General features: G+C 51.2%; 1 protein-coding gene across 5 annotated transcripts in view; it reads right to left on the bottom strand.

Annotated features, from left to right (window-relative positions):
- Nucleotides 1–831: 831 nt before the first annotated feature.
- The window catches only part of Slc37a1 (solute carrier family 37 member 1), a 73,495-nt gene continuing 57,420 nt past the window's right edge, over nt 832–16,906 (bottom strand). For 4 of the 5 annotated variants that reach the window (XM_039098542.2, XM_017601594.3, XM_017601595.3 and 1 more), the window contains 9 exons: nt 15,331–15,421; nt 13,603–13,665; nt 12,962–13,047; nt 12,069–12,117; nt 10,725–10,798; nt 9,995–10,073; nt 5,066–5,163; nt 2,187–2,251; nt 845–1,793 (listed from right to left, as the gene is read on the bottom strand). In XM_039098542.2, the coding sequence (XP_038954470.1) occupies nt 1,778–1,793; nt 2,187–2,251; nt 5,066–5,163; nt 9,995–10,073; nt 10,725–10,798; nt 12,069–12,117; nt 12,962–13,047; nt 13,603–13,665; nt 15,331–15,421 (621 nt within the window). In that variant the 3' untranslated portion in view covers nt 845–1,777. Of the gene's footprint in view, nt 1,794–2,186; nt 2,252–5,065; nt 5,164–9,994; nt 10,074–10,724; nt 10,799–12,068; nt 12,118–12,961; nt 13,048–13,602; nt 13,666–15,330; nt 15,422–16,906 lie in introns of all 5 variants that reach the window. The other variant, NM_001011944.2, reaches the window with a different exon arrangement.

Below are 16,906 nucleotides of genomic sequence, written 5' to 3'. Positions count from 1 at the left end.
GATTGATAAGATTTTTCAACTTGGCCGAATCTAGAAACAAACCTTTGGGCACGTCTGTGAAGAATGTTCTAGATTGGGTGAACTGAAGTAGGAAGGCCCTCTTCAGTGGGCAGCACAATGCCACGGCCTGGGGACGGTACGTAAAGGAGAAGCCAGCGGGATCGAGCATCCGTCTCTCCCTGCCTCCTTTCCTGACCATCAGTGCAACATGCCTGGTACCTCAAGCTCCCACCCGAGTGCCTTCTGTGCCACAAGAGCCAAAAGAAACCTTCTTTTCCTTGAAGAATCTTTTGTTGTGGGGGGGAGGGGCTGGAGAGATGGCTCAGTGGTTAGAGCACTGACTGCTCTACCAGAGGTCCTGAGTTCAATTCCCAGCAACCACATGGTGGCTCACAACCATCTGTAATGGGATCTGATGCCCTCTTCTTGTGTGTCTGAAGACAGCGACAATGTACTCATATATAATAAATAAATAAAATCTTTAAAATAAAAAAGAACCTTTTGGGGCTGGAGAGATGGCTCAGTGGTTAAGAGCACCGACCGCTCTCCCAGAGGTCCTGAGTTCAAATCCCAGCAACCACATGGTGGCTCACAACCATCTGTAATGAGATCTGATGCCCTCTTCTGGTGTGTCTGAAGACAGCTACAGTGTACTTATATATGATAAATAAATAAATCTTTAAAAAAAAAAAAAAAGAATCTTTTGTCAGGCGTTTTTGTCCCAGCCACATAAGACTAATACAGTCTCCAATCCTAAGAAAACCAAAGTCACATAGTTTGACTGGAGTCTTTGACAGCAGGATGGAGACTTGGATGGAGATCATCATTTGTATTGGACGTGAGCTTTTTTTATTTTTAAAATAAAAACTCATTTATTTCAAAGAGCAGGTACAATCAAGACAAGAAGTGGCCACGGAACAATCACATTCGTCTTAATAAATAACAAAACGCCATTTATGTCTCTTAAAATCTATATAATACATTATACATTTAAAATAAATAAATCCCTGTGGGTCTAGAAACAGCCCCGGTGTCTGGGACAAGAGGGATGGCTATGTAAGACCCATTGCTCTTGGGTAACCAACAGAGTCCCCTCCCCAGCCACTGTGCTCTCTCTCGGTTCTTCTGGGGACCGTAGCACACGCCGGTGCTTCGGGACTGGCCTTCCTAGTGCCCCTGCCTTGTTTGGGGGGGCTTATTGCTTCGCAGACATTCCCATCTTGACACGGTCGGTACTGAGCATGGCTCTCCGTGACAGCCGGGCGTGGACTCCATCTCCGTCTCTGACTGGGACTGGGTTTTCCCATGCTGTCGGTCGGTTGCTGAGACATCCCGTGAGCGACACGTCTTCTCCTTTCATCCCAAACATTCGGGAAATGGCGGGGCAGGATGGCTGGGACTCACAGGCTATATAACATTCTGCGCTGGATACCTGAGAGGGGTGGGCTGCCTGGGTGCTGCAGGCTAGTCCTACCTGTCACTGTGCAAGCTAGAGTTCAGTGGCTAAAGGGGAGTGAGCGTCTGCCAGGCTGGGGCTGGCTGGGCCACTGGGTCTTGGCCCGTTAAGGCAGTGGGACACAGCCAGACAGACTCCCCTCCCACTGTCAGCCTGAGCTCTGTGTCAGTCTGTACGGCAAGTCTCAAGGTAGCTTCCGAGTTGCTCCCAGGTGCACGTGGAAAGGGCGAGCCTTCCTTTTCATGACAGGATCCTTCGTTTCATCTTTTCCAAAGACAGTTATGTGGAAGATGGGCCCAGGCGCTCCAGGGGACTCCGAGGTTAGTGCTCCTTCAGCCTAAAAGCAAAGGATACGGTGACAGAGGGCCACACGGCAGAGGCTGAACACACACAAAATGCACAGACCACGCAGGGCCAGCCCAGTGCTTTCCCCCATGGCTTCTCAGTGGCAGGGAGAAGAGGGAAGGGTGGGAGGACAGCTGCTAGAGAGACTGTCTTGGCTGGGAAGCCGCACCTCACAACCTCCACAAACATTTTCCTCACATCCCCCTCCCCGGGAGTCTGAGGAGCGATTCGCCCAATCACACCCACACAGAGGCACTTATTAGACGAGAAAGGAGAGTGACCGTGGTGTGCCAAGACAGGAATGACTGGTAATGTCTGGGAAGTTCTTTCCTTCCTGTCAGGCTGCCTGGAGTCGGGCTATCTCTAGAGGCCTTAGTGGACTTACGGAGCCTGGATCACTGTAGCCGACCCTGGACAGCTCAGTTCCTTGTGTATGAGGCGGATCAGGAACTGCACCCAAAACAGAGAAACGATATGGTCACCATCGGAGGACTCAGGCAGAGGGGCAAGCATGGCCTGTCGAGGCTGGCTGGACTGAGGACCTGTCCTCTGGAGCACCCACAGGTTTATGCCCCTTGGAGGTCATTAGAACAGAGACCACGTCAGCCCCTAGAGCTTGGGGTCAAGGCTCAGATGCCTGCCGGAAAACAGGCATTTAGCACGGACTTCAAAACCAACCCAGCACAAGGTGCTCCCCATGGAAACAAGACAGAAAACGCAGGGGAGGTGGCCCAGGGTATGGGGCTGCATGGGGGACTCTGGAGCCAGGAGAGCAGGTAGGAGATGTTCTGTGAGGCTGAAGTAGTGTCTAGGGACTAGCAGTGTGTGTGTGTGTGTGTGTGTGTGTGTGTGTGTGTGTGTGTGTGTGTGTGTACGTGTGTGCATGGGTGTGCGTCTTTATGCATACCTTTGGCTGCCTTCCACGTAGTGCTAACTGCGAGGCTTAGAGCCACTGGCTCACCTGGTTAACTTTACGCCTTCCATGTGCTGGAAGCCTCAGAATAACCAGAGCAGAGTAATAATTGGCTACCGCCCGTAGCTCAGGCCTTGAACCTGCCTGCCAGTGCGGAGCTAGTCTCTGTGACTGACAGCAAACCACAGGCAGGTTCCGGGGCTGCATGGAAGGGGGTCCTGAGGGAAGTCCCAGCTTCCGGTGGCATGTGCTTAGAAGGCAGCAGGCAGCCTTAATCCTGAGGGGTTTGGGGTGGGGAACAGGCAGTGCAGGTGCTAAGGGAACCACTGTTGTCCACCCATCAGCTGTCCACCAGGCCTCGGGCTATGGCTCCTAGACACTCCATGTTCAGGACGGAGGCCCACATGCATACGCTAAGGACGATGGGAATATCTCCTGGGGATAATACACAGCTGAGCTTGGCTTGGCCCAAGAACAAGGCCATGGCAGTCAATCACTGGACGGCAGTGGGAATGAGGCAATACCAAGCCCGGAGTTGGTGGCAAAAGAATTTTGCAGCAAATTGGAACTAACTCCAATTTCAGCTTTAACTAACGACCCAGGGCTGAGCTGGCAGCTACCAACAGTGTCCCTCCCACCAAGCACAGTATGTGGTGAGCGCTGGCAGAAGAGGCCTGTGGTGGTGGTGAAATCAGGTTGCCAAGAGGAAGGAGGAGAAGGGAAAGGAAATGTTGCCTGTGAGCATGGGACAGCTGGTGGACGGGGTCACAAGGAGCCAAGTCACCTTCCAACAAAGCTCTGTGCCCATGCAGGTGACAGTGACCAGCAGAAATGAGTCCGCCCATTCCCAGTGCCTGCCCCAAGATGCTGGGAATCTGGGTGGCATGATTCAGAGAGGAGGCTAAGAGGTAGGAACGTGACCAGATCTGCTGCTCATCACAGATGGTTGTGAGCCACCACGTGGTTGCTGGGAATTGAACTCAGGACCTCTGGAAGAGCAGTCAGTGCTCTTAACAGCTGAGCCAGCTCTCCAGCCCGGGGTTGGATCTTATTAAACAGCTTGGGCTAGCCTCAAATATGTGGCGGTCGGTCGTGTACATTCTGAGTGCTGGGATTATGGGCCAGTGGGAGGTCTGTAGGTCGCTGGGAGTGCCCCAAAGTGACTGTGGGAGCCCCAACCTCTTCTCTTCCTATATTTTGATCCCTGGCCCTTCCGTGAGTCATTGGTTTGCAGAGGTTTACCTTGTCACAGGCTCAAGGCAATCCTGGGTTGAAGTATCCAAAGTTGTAGGCAGAACGGAGCCTCTCAAAGCGGGCCGTGTCAGGCATTTGCTATAGGGACTGCCGCAGCAGGCAGATGAGGTGGGGGTTCTCTCTGCTCACGGTCAACTTAGTTCCCTAACAGGTCGGCCATCACTATCAGTACACCCTTTTATAATGTGGCTGCTAGGGACAGGGAGATGGTTCAGGGATCCAGAGCCTTGGCTGCTCTTCCAGAGGACCTGGGTTTAGTTTCACGCACCAACTAAGGAAGCTTACAACCATCTTTAACCTGAGCTTCAGGGGGTGGGGGGAGGGGAGAGTCTGATGCCCTCTTCTGGCCTCTGGACACGTGTGGTACAGATGTGTACACTCAGGCATACACACACATACACATAAAACAATAGAAAAAAGTAAATGTGAATGTCTCGGAGAGGCTCCGTGACATTGACTCTCAATGTCCTACAAGGTTACGGCTTCACCTGCTTCTCGCTTATTCCCCACTGGTGGAGAGAGAGAAAGCCTCAGTCTATGTGTACCTGGAGAAGGTGGTACCACACACAACTTTGCTAGGGGCTGAAGGAGTCCACAGGAAGAAAGTGTGCTAGGGCAGCTTAGGTTATGACCCTCAACCTATGGGTCATGACCCCCAACCTATGGGTCATGACTCCACCATAGGGAAAACAAAGATACTTACATTACTGTTTAAAACAGTAGCAAAATTACAGTTATAAAGTAGCAACAAAAAGACTTTTATGGGGCTGGAGAGATGGCTCAGTGGTTAACAGCACTGACTGCTCTCCCAGAGGTCCTGAGTTCAATTCCCAGCAACCACATGGTGGCTCACAACCATCTGTAATGGGATCTGATGCCCTCTTCTGGTGTGTCTGAAGACAGCTACAGTGTACTTATATATAATAAATGAATAAATCTTAAAAAAAAAAAAAGAATTTTATGGTTGGAGAATGGGGGGTCACCACAACGTGAAGAACCGTATTAAAGGGTTGCTGCATTAGGAAGGGTGAGAACCACCGCAGTAAGGTCTGACCTGCAGCTCTAGGGTTGCTAACTGAAGATGCAAAGGGACCCACCAGTAAGGCACAGGCATCTGCAAACATCAGCATGTAGAACACGTTGCTCCATCCTGAAGGGGAGATGAGCCCGGCCAGCAGGGGCCCCAAGGCAGCTCCTGGAACGGGCATAAAGATGCTGGTTAAGGAAAGGTAACAATGGGAGATGAACTCAGTCGGTGCGGAAGACGGAGTGGGCTCGCATAAACATCTTCTGGAACCCATTCTAAACGTCGGTGTTGATCTTTGAAATGTCCACTCTGTCTGACACACCATCATTATAAATGAGCTTATATTGCTGGGCGTGGTGGTGCACGCCTTTAATCCCAGCACTTGGGAGTCAGAGGCAGGAGGATTTTTGGGAGTTCAAGGCTAGCCTTGTTATATTTCGAGTGCCAGAACTATACAGAGACTCTTAAAAAAAAAAAAAAATCAGGGCTGGAGAGATGGCTCAGTGGTTAAGAGCACTGACTGCTCTTCCAGAGGTCCTGAATTCAAATCCCAGCAACCACATGGTGGCTCACAACCATCTGTAATGAGATCCAATACCCTCCTCTGGCCTGTCAGAAGACAGCGACAGTGTACTCATATACATTAAATAAATAAATTAAAAAAAATCAAACAGTAAATAAAAGAAATCTGAACCCAACGTATAATTGCAGATACCCCTGTTAGTAAATAAATGTTAGTAAATAAAAAAAATCTGTGTAAGACACACAAGACTTAGACTCTGCTGATGTCAACCGCAGGGAACTCTCTGTCTTTTGAGAGGAGCGCTGACCAGTTATTTGCAAAGGGCAGTGTGGCTGCATCTTACATCAGTGGTTCAGAAAAATGTGCTTGTACATGTGCAAAGTGTGTGTTCATAAGTGTGCATGTGCATGTGCACATGCATGCATGCAAAGCATGCATGTGTATTCATGTGTAAAAGCATGTGTATGTATGCAGCTGCACAAGTGCTATGTATGTACACATGTACACAAATGTGTATATGCATGTATGTGTGTATGTGGGAACAGGTGTGCATGTGTGTATAAGCATTCATGTGTATACAGCTGCACAAGTGCTATGTATGCATGTGTGTGCACAAGTATGTATATGCATGTATATGTATACACGGGCACAGGTATGCATGTAAGTATGTACATGGGCATGCTGCACATGTATATGCATGTGTGCATGTGCATGCATGTGTGTGTACAAGCATGCATGTGTATGCAGTTGTGTGCAGAGTGCATATGCATGTATGTGTGCATCAGTGTGCATAAGTATACAAGTATGTACACAACTGTACATGTGTATATATGTGCACAAGAATGTGTATGCATGCATGTGTGAATGGGGTATGAGATAAAGCAAATTCAAGATGCCTGGGAACTCTTTTATGTTTGTGAGGTTATTTTTTTTTTTCGAGTCTTAAATTATGTCAAATGAACTTTGAAGGCTACACAAACAAAAGACCTCTGCATAGGAAGGCTTGCTCCAGCATCCTGAGCGCTTCCCTCACAGTGGGCAGGTGACTCTGACAAGAAGAAGAAGGCTTGTCCAGCATGCTACAGAGTTTGGAGAACTGCCTGCAGGTAACTGATTCCATTATAGTACCCAAGAGCTGGGCTCTCTGCTCTTTACCCACACAGACTGTTCCGAGAGTGTGTATCCAGCACACATATTATTCTGTGGACCCGGGAAGCTATTTAATAAGCTTTTCCCACGTCTCAGCAAAGTTGCAGGCAAATGGCACTACTCATGAGTTTACTCTGAACATCCTAAAGACCACGGCGTGGACCATGCCTGAGTTTTAAAACTGTAAATCAACGAAGTAGAGTGCAGATGAGAGAAAAACATGATTTTTTTTTTAAAAGACAATCGTGGGGTCGTCTCCCCATAGCTAGGCTGGCTGAGCACATGGCACAGCAAAAGGGGCAGCAGTGGCAGAAGGGCCATCGCTTGCTCCCTCTACTACCTCAGAGTCCAGGTCCTCCTCAGCAGTGACTCAAGGACACCCCACAGAAAAGCAATTGCTAAACCTCTGGGGGGAGCAGACTTTATGAGGGGTATGGCAAAAGCCCATAACAGAGAACAAGGATCCAGGGGACAATACCAGCCCCCAAGCAGCCATTCACGTTCCAACAACAGCAAGAACTCCAGCACTGAGCTCCTTCCCTATGGGTAAGCAGACTCCAGGCTCATCTGTAAAAACCACCAGAGGGGGCGCTCTCCAAGAGAAAGGACTCTGCTCACACCCTTAAATAAGAAGATACACTGTGGCAGGCCAAAGAAACAATGTGGCAGCTTAGAGAACCTATGGCTGAGAAAAAGACCCAGCTGCGACCATATCGGAACCACCAGGAAGGAAGCCCAGGGGCAGTTGAACAAGACAGATGAAAACCCCCAGCGATTACTTCTCACCTAACACAGTGTTTGAGGCACTGAAAGGACGGCTAAAATAAGATCACAGAGGTTGAAAGAGAAAGTCAAGGGCACCGTTGGGAGAAGAACAAGAAAGGCAGGAAGGACAAGCAATCTAGAAACCTGACATCTGACTAAGGCTTTCCAGAAAACAAGAAAGAAAAGGCAAATGTATCAAAGAAAACTACAGTGCCCAACCTGCAAGATGTAGGCCCTGCTTCCAGGTGGGTGGGGGAGGGCCTCTGGGTAAGGGGGAGACCCTGAAACCTCAGGGGAGCAGTCAGGTCTATGTGAAGAGCAGTGGAGAATCACAGCAGATACCTATTGCCAGCAATGGAAACTGAGAGACACTGGGGTTCTGGAAGAGGCGCCGAGATTCTGTGGAGATGAAACTCCAGTACCATAGCTGTGCGAGCCCCAGGAACCTTAGGAAGCTACTAGGCCACAATCCCACCCACAGAAAAGCAGTGAGCAAGAATCTGGCTAACAGTGGCCTGATGTCAGAAGGAGAAGGCAGTACAAGGGATGGGGAGGAAGAAAGGTTTCTGGAGCCTAAGTACGCAGCTGTGTGGCCTGTCAGCGGACACCAGAAGGTGGTGGTATCAGGGCAAGGACAACCAGGACAGAAGCAAACAAAAAGCAAATGAGAGAGGGATGACCAGTCTGAGGACCTGCAAGGCTGACTTCCTGACTGGAAGGAGGGCGGCATCAGAGGGGTCAGTGTGATTGGGGGGGGGGGGGGTAGGGGGTGGTTGCAGGTCAGGCAGTGTGACAAGAGCCATGACTAGTTTTCTTGGTTAAAGGACATGAAATGGTGCCTAGCCTCACATATGCGAGGAAGCTAGAAGAGGCAGCTGAGAGGAACCATCTCTAAGAAGAGGACCTGAGCAGGCAGAGCCAGGGCCTGTCACATTGCATCATAAAACCTCATAGAACTAGCTAGCCCCTGTGGCTACAGTATGTATCACTTGGATACAATGAAACCCTGAGAACATCCAGCTACATTTAGCTGTTCGGCTCACACATGTAGGAAGGGCAGCCTTGGGTACCACTAGGATGTCACTCTGGACACTGCAAACGGCACTGCAAACACACCGAGCACACGAGCCATAAAGAACTCCCAAGTTGGGAGAAAGTCCCGGCTGGGATCCACTCAAGCCCGCACTGACTAATGGACGTGAACACTTGACAAACCCGTGGGGCAAACGCTTCTTGGTGCGAGGCTTTGCTAAAGTGGTGTGCCATCCCTCGGGCCTTCTGCTTCATCTTGGGGAAAGCGTGCATGAGAGGCATAAAGCTGGGACTTGGTGGAGGACCAGTGTTCATGCCGTTTCCATGGTGACTAGCTGCTGAGTCCCTGTGCACTTTGAGTAGTCAGGGAAGCATGGGGGCTGGGAGTCCATCCCATCAGTTCCAAATGTCACTGCTATAGAAACCCAGGTAGTCTCGAGCTTTGAAGGGGGGGTGGCAGGGGACGCTGAGGGCAGGGAGGGCCCGCCACCCTTCTGTTTTGAGCATGGTTCTTTCCTCCTTCACAGCCCAGTGTGCCATGACAAGATCTACCTCTTCACTGACACAGCCTCTCTCCTTTCAGCCTTACGTTTGAGAACGAATGTCAAGAAAGAAGTGGTTCCCCACCTCCTTCCTGGCTTTTCTTTCTCCTCCGATCCTCTGTTTTACTGTGGCACCTAGGCTGAGGGCGGGACTCCATGTTAGCTTTAAGCAAGGCGTCCTGGGGGTAGCAGAGCGCCTCACAAAGACTTCTGTGGGACAGAGGGGAGAGAGCGAGAGAGACAAACAGAGACAGAGAGAGACAGAGACACAGAGGCAAAAAGAAACACAGAGACATAGATATATAGAGAGATAATAGATGATAATAAATGATAGATTGATAAAAGATAGATAGATAGATAGATGATAGATAGCAGATAGACTGACAGACAGACAGACAGCTGGGTAAACTTGGAGAGTGGTGGACCACGCCTCTGAGGAAGGGTTCTGCTGCTTCTGAGACCCATGACCAGGTACAGGAACCCTCCCCCACCTCTCAGTCCCGAACACACACCAGGGTCCAAGAGGGACCAAAACAAACCTTTTCCTCTATTGAAGTTGACCATCTGTGGTGTTTTGTTACAGTAACACAGAGCTGACTAACACCGGGATGAGCTGCTTACATTGTCACTCTAAAATGGGTACCTCGGGATTCATTAGCTTTTTTTTCAATAACTTAAAACTGAAATACGATCCTGTTTTTTCCTGGAGGGACAGTTCTGAAAAGTTGGAGCCTGAAGTGTGCCAACCCCTGGGTCAAACTAGAGCCCGGAGGAACATTCTCTCCTGTCGCAGAAACAGATCCAGCTACCCACAACTGTCTTCTCTGAAGCCACACGCTACAGCCTCCAGGGCCGACTCCCCTGAGCTTCTAGGAGCAGCCTGACGCTGGCATCAGAGCCTTGGGCGCTGGTTAGTTAGGAACAACAGTTTTCCTCCTTCACCCCACAGAGCTCTTGGGGAGAGAGAGAGAGAGTGTTCTCTGCATACCTACAGACCCGGTGCCGTCGATGATGGCTGTCACGGTGGATAGGGCGTGGGAGTTCCCTTTCAGACTCTTGTGAGTCCCCTGTGGGAGCGGAGGAGAAGGACGTGAAACACAGGCAGCTAAAAAGTGAGAAATGAATCCACTCTGGACTCGCTCGATACACAGAACACTCTCCTTAGGAAGTCTACACCCTGCGCCGCTCTGAGCGAAGCGGGTTTCTAAGTGACGTAAACCCTTCAAAACACCGGCCTGAGCACATTTAATTATTTGTGACCCTCTTATTTAGTCTAAAAAAAAAATAGTTAAGAGCCCTCATCTGCTTCTGGTCCTTGCACGTGGACTGTTTTGTTTAGTCTGGTGTGGATCTTTGAAGACTGTTTCATGGGCACAGCGCTGAGTTAGAACTCTCATGCCTACCCAAGGATGAGCTTCCTAGGGGCAGACTCAGAAACACACCCGACATCAAGACCCAGGCAGGGTCAATCTGCTCTGCTGCCTTGCGTAGATGCCACGGGGTGGAAGGGACGGCTCAAAGCTCCGTTCCTCTTCCTCTTCACTTGGCACTGTCTGTTGACCACTCAGGGATTTATAGGAAGAGAGCTGAGGGAGGGTAGCTAGGGACAGGTGCCAGAGAACTCTCAAGACACAGGCTCTCTATAAACAAACTGCGGACGGCGCTTTGCCCACTGAGATGGTGCTGTCCTGGAGTAGGGGAAGCCACATGTGACTTACCAGGTCTGCAGAGACGGCAGTGGTGATCAGAGCGTAGGGCCCGCTGACCAGGGCCCCACTGAGGAGGAGCATGGCTGTGGAAAACAGAGGGAGCTCAGAACAGAGCCTTGCCTGGCCCAGCAGTCAACCGGTGAAGGCAGGCATTGACAGGGAAGAGACCCATCTCCAGGGCATAGAACAAATGGCTTCTGTACTGTGCCGGGGGTTGGGGAGGGGGGAATACATTGCTGTGCTTCCCCAAAGCCTCGGAGGCCTGTTTGGCAGACTTAGATAGAACTCAAGTCCCCTGGCCTCTGTGGACAGCAGCTGATGGCCATACTGGGAGGGGAGGCCAGCACTGTGTCTGTGCCATAATCTTTTCAGTCATACGTGGAATGTCCACTCATCACCACAGGGTGCGGGGACAATGAACCACATGTCCCTTCCCCTCCACTGGCTCAGTTCATTTTCCTGAAGAGACTCTGGGTCTATAGCAAACCCCACGTGACAGGAGCCTCCCCCATCCCTCTCCCCCTCCAGTCTCCTTGGCTGGCTCTCTACCTTACAAAATGGCTTCCAGGGCTGTGGCTAATGCCCCATGCCCAAGCTGAACAGCTCCTCCCCTAGGTACCAGGGCACAGCATCGCTGGTCAGGTGACCACTTACCCACACCAACTGTCACACCTGAACTGTTCAGGTCCATGCCCCAAAACAGGAGCCTGGCCTCCTCCCAAAGAGGGACAGAGGGCCAAGTAGTGGCTTGTGTTCTTATGCTAACTACGTTACCCAAAAACCTGTTTGAAGTCTCCCACACGTAGGACCAAAGGAAGCCTGTCCCCAGTGGGTTTTTGACTATTCAATAAAGTTACCAGCGGCGAATGGCTGGGCAGGGAGACAGAGGAGGGACTTTTAGGATTCCCGGGAAGGGACCAAGGAAGGAAGAATTTCACCATGACGATGACAGCATAGGAGATGGACTACGCCAGAAAGGTGCAGAAGGGAGAGATGGCCGACATGTTGGTGCAAGGGGAAAGCGGCCCCAGGAGGTTGCCCAGCAGGGTTCAGGGCAACAGAGATAAAATATAGATTTAGTAAGTATTCATGAATATTGGAGGGGAGTGTGTGTTAGCCACGTGGAGGTAGGGAACAGCCTAGACATCGAGCTGTTTAAGGTATTTAAACTATAAGGCTGTGTATGTGTCTTACTTTGGGGAATGCAGAACACTGGGTGATATCAAGAAGCCCTTGCACACCCTCTGGGAAATTTAGAGCAGATTAACATACTACCACAAAAGGGCCACACTGCTCAGTCACTCCAGCTTAAAGCCTCTAGATTAACTGTGTGGGGAGGCTTCGTGGACTCACCTATGGTGGCTTCTAGGCCCATTTTGCTGACGGAGGAGAACACATAGAGCTGCAGGAATTAAGAACAAGAAAGAGATGCTTCAGATCAGGCAGCTACAGGGCTGCCAGGAGCCTGTGGTTTAGAGACAGAGCCAACGGGAACCTGCCTGTTGCACAGGTAGCTCTGGACCTTGGGGCAATCGCAGGGTGCGACTCTGAATGCCCAGGGCTGGTGGCAGGACACTGAACGGTTTCCCAACTCCTCATCTGAGGTCTTGCAGTTACCTGCCTGAACGTTGTACCCCGAGATGCCGGCCTCCCAGCAAGGGGGCCGTGCTGCTAGTAATTTCGAAGATTCCTTTATAAAGCCTTAGGCCCAAGAGGACTCAGAACTAGGCCATGTTCTGGGGACAGCCACAGCCTTGGGAGGAAAGGCATGTGACAAATACAATACAGTGGTAATGGACAGGATGGCCCCTCATCTCCCAAACAACAATGGCAGGGCTCTGCACAGCCTCACTGTGGAGTGATGCCACTCATGACCATATGAAGAATCTGAGGCAGGGGAATCACCCGGCCAAGGCCGTGAGCTTCTAAATGCTTGAAGAAGGACAAGTGTGGCATGATAGGGCTCCTTGAGCCTAGAGGGGAGGGATGGCTCAGAGATCCTAAGGGACAAGCAGGAGTGTGACTGGGAAGGGGGCTAGAGATGGGTGTGAAAGGCACCCCAGAGAGAGAAACCCAGAGTGAGGGAGAGGCATGGTCCGTGCAGCCCAGGGGCTGAGGCAAGCAAGCACGGAGGCTCTGTGATTCCAGTCAGGGTTTCTAGGGGATGCGGATCTCAAACACGGGACAGAGGTAGCTAGGGGAGATGACAGTGACTGTCTGTAACTGCGGGCAGAGCCAGGGCTCACCGTGGGTGCCGCGAGCAGTAGCATCAGACCACAGGTGGAGGCTCGTTTCTCCAGACGGTCAGAGATCACACCTGCTAGAATTCCACCTGTAACGGAGAGAGGGGGTGGCCTCGGGAGCTGACGTCTGGCATGAGCTCCCCAGAGACCAAGTCGCAGGGACAAGAACAGCAGCAACCGTCCCCAAGCCTATCCTTACTGGGCATCCGAAATGGCCACCTGGAGCCTGGCCTAGCAGGATGAATCTTGTATGGACCATGGGAGCCACAGGGTGTCTAGGGTCAGGCTTTAGGGCAACCTCAAAGCCCCTTTACTTGGTAGGTACTAATGCCACGGCCACCTGCCTGGGACACCCGTGTGTCATTTCTGAGGGCAGGTGGCTCAAGGTCAGAGGTGAGCATCTTTCAAAGCAATGGCCAAGGTCGCTGTGTCACGTGGTGCTCTCCCAGCAACCAAATAACTTGAACAGGGATTGATAGATTGTTTTTTTGTCTTTTGAGACAAGGTCTCACTGTGTAGGCCAGGCTAGCCTCAAACTTGCCATCCTGCTGCCTCAGCTTCAGAGTGCTAAATCACAGGAATGTCAGTCACCTGGTTGTATTGTTAAGTTCTTGACAAAGCAGAGCGAAGGGCTTTGAACTCACCGAAGATCCCGCCCACGTCAAACAACGTGGAAAGCTCCCCGGCTTTCTTGGCGTCCAGGTGATCTGTTGAATGAACAGCAGGTGAGCCCATGAGGACATGTCTTGAGCGATTATCCCACAGAGGCCCACCCAGACCCTGCTCCACGAGCAGAATTTTACCACGAGTAATCGCCTGAACTCAGATTTTAAAGGGATGTTGGTTGACACATTTTTAAGGGATGTTGGTTGATGCCTGGTCTTCCACAGATGCCCTTGGCCACCACAGGGGCATCAGGTCAGGAAAGAGGGTGAGCCTAGAAAGCTACGTGGGGTGTGTGTGTGTGTGTGTGTGTGTGTGTGTGTGTGTGTGTGTGTGTATGTGTCTGTGTGTATCTGTGTGTGTGTGTGTGTCGCGTGCGCGCACACGTGCGCGCGCACATGCACAAAGACTTATGAGTGATGTTTCTGAGGGCAGGTAGTTCAAGGTCCTGGTAGGGTTCTTCCTGAACAATGGCTAAGACCACTCAGCCAGTCACACAGTGAAACCGAGTGTGGTTTCATGTGCTACCTGATCTCAATGGGGACCAGAGCCTTCTCATGCCTCAGTGGCAGGGCACTGCCACTTCATGTCCCTTTGCTTCCAGCTGGCTGGATGCTGGCCAGTCTGAGGAGACAACTGGGAAGCGCTTGGCTGGCCCAACCCATCTTCCTCATCCTGAATGCCACCTGCAGGAAACTGGGGTTGACTCAAACCAAGACTCAGACTGGGCACCCAGCACCGACACTGGCCGAGATTGTTCCCTTGTGAAAGGGGGCATGGCCTCTTACTGAGACTCCCTGTTAGAACTACCGTGCCCCTGTCAAGATGAGGTGGGGGTTGTTAGGCAGTGCCCTGGGCCCTGAGGTAGCTCCTTACAGCCTGCTCACCCACCCTCTTCCTTTCTGCAGCCTGTCCTTATTAGCCAGGTCCCAAGAAAGTCCCCCCTTGCTGCTGTCCCAGCTTCTGCAGCTGAGGTGACATTCCCTCTGACTTTGGGTTTTGGTCAACCTTGACATGACCTTACGACACCCCTTGAATCAGACTCTCCCACTCTTGAAGCCTTCTTTCCTATGCTGTCTCCGAGCCCACGCCCATGCCCACGCCCACGACTGTGTCTACAAAATGCTGCCCTTTTCCATCCCTCCCCTGACTCACTGGATCCTGAAGCCAAGGTGTTACCATACGCACAGAATTTACAACAGTCCTTCTTGGTTCCTGAGAACCGCTGAGCCCCTAATCTCTCTACAAGTCAATGAAGCACAGCGATATAGTACTATTTTTCTGGAAAATTCTATCAAGAGCCACAGCTCCAGACATCCTTGGACTCTGGAAACCCAAGAGACCGTCAGCCCTCCCACAAATCAGAACACATCCCCAGAAACAGTTTGTAGGTCAGATCTCAGCCCCCAAGGACCATGCTCCTGCTTGCTGGCCACTGTGTTCTAAAATCCAACATGGCCCAGATTTAAACACAGGCAGCCTCTGAGAACCGCAGAGTGGTCTGGATGTACCAGATGAGCCCAGTAAAGGTTACTACCAGAACCACAAACTGTGTGTACCTCCACACTCTCTCTCATCTGCTGCACCACGCTGTCCCTCCCCAGTTACCACATGTGTGGTCACTGTTACAAGTCTCTGGCCCAGCAGGAAGAAAGGAGTTCTGAGCAGTCAGTGCACAGAACTGAACCTCCCTTCCGGCAACCACTCACCTACATTGGTGATGTACAGCGGGAGCCAGAACAGGAAGGTATAGCTGACCAGCTTGGCAAACAGCAGACACAGAGAGAACTCGATCACGCCCTGGAAGAGAGAGGCACTGTCAATCTGGTGTGGGATTAGCACTATTTCAAGGTGTGACTCAGGACAAAGGACTATTCCCCTGCAGACATGCTGTGTTTCCATAAGGTGCAGCCTTGATCAGGGGAGAGCGTGAGTGGGAAGCAAGACCTAGGAGATCTGAATCCAGCAAGAGCCCGTGAGGATTCATACTGATGAGATAGTCACACAGAGTGATAGCTACTGATTCCCTCCCAGAGGAATGCTCGTTAAAACTGGGTTGGGGAGATGGCTCAGTCCATAGGAGTACTTGCTGGACAAGTGTGGTCTGAATTTAAATCCCCGGTATCCACATAAAAAGCAAGGCAAAGTTGTGTGTCTGTAACTCCAGCACGGCAGGGTGAGACGGGCATATTCCAGGGGCTTGCTGGTCAGCTGTTTAGCCAAATCGGCAAGCTTCCAGTTCAGAGACGCTGCGTCACGGTAATAAGGTGGAGAGTGATAGGTGAGGATATTAAACATATTCCTCAGGCCTCTGAATGTGGTGAACCCGGGTGTGTGCACATGCATGCATACTCATGTGCATACATCACACTTGCGCGCGCACACACACACACACACACACACTGACACACTGAACCCCACGCCATCCCCACCTTGGTATTTTCTGGTTGTTACCACGACATGAGGACAGGAGCGTGTGGTACCTACTACATATATGCTTGGCATGTTCTGCACTGAGATAAAATCAGCAAATGGCATTGTAGCAGGGGAGGAGCCCAGGGTAATTGGAAGTTTGCAGTAGACGCTTATGCCAACCATCTGGGCAAGGGCCAGGGGCAGGGGCAGAGAGAAGGCTGGGCTAGGTCTCCAAAGCCAGTTCTATCCACATTGTCCGGTGACTTGCATTTACATGCTAGTCTGTTCCCCACCCGATGCCAGCAGAAGGATCTAGGGCAGTCATGCACAGCAGTAAGATACCACAGAAGGGCTGCCAGCCAATAGTAAGAACACATCCTTAGAAATGGCGTTCATTGAAAACTGCTGTCTCCTACTGGCTGGCTATGAAGTCTGTCCAGGAACCCAGGGCCCATAACTATAAACTGTGAGATTGCCACTTCAGGGCATTGTGAGCGCTAAGAGGCCCCTAGTGCTAGCGCATAATCAGGTCCTGCTGCTTAATGCCTTAACACATTGCTGGTTATTCTTCTGTAACCTCCACTCCTTCATGCCTCTCCCTCCCTGTGGAAACACACCACACTGGGAACTCAGACCCTCGCCATGCTGTGAAATAGAGCAGGCCCAGTAGAGCCACAGAACAGTGAGCACAGGTTGCCTCCCATATAGCACCCTACCCCCTCAGAGCCAGAAGGCAAGTGGCTGGAAAACCAAGAGGGACAGAAGGTATCCGGGGTGTAGGTCCAGAGCAGCCAGCTTTCTGTTTTTCGGAGTGAAAAAACATTTGTCAGATTTCATTTGTCTGTGAAATGTCTGGGTGGAAAACATAAT

This window comes from Rattus norvegicus, chromosome 20 (assembly GCF_036323735.1).
Source record: "Rattus norvegicus strain BN/NHsdMcwi chromosome 20, GRCr8, whole genome shotgun sequence".
Taxonomy (NCBI): domain Eukaryota; kingdom Metazoa; phylum Chordata; class Mammalia; order Rodentia; family Muridae; genus Rattus; species Rattus norvegicus.
This window is presented reverse-complemented; position numbering and strand designations above follow the sequence as displayed.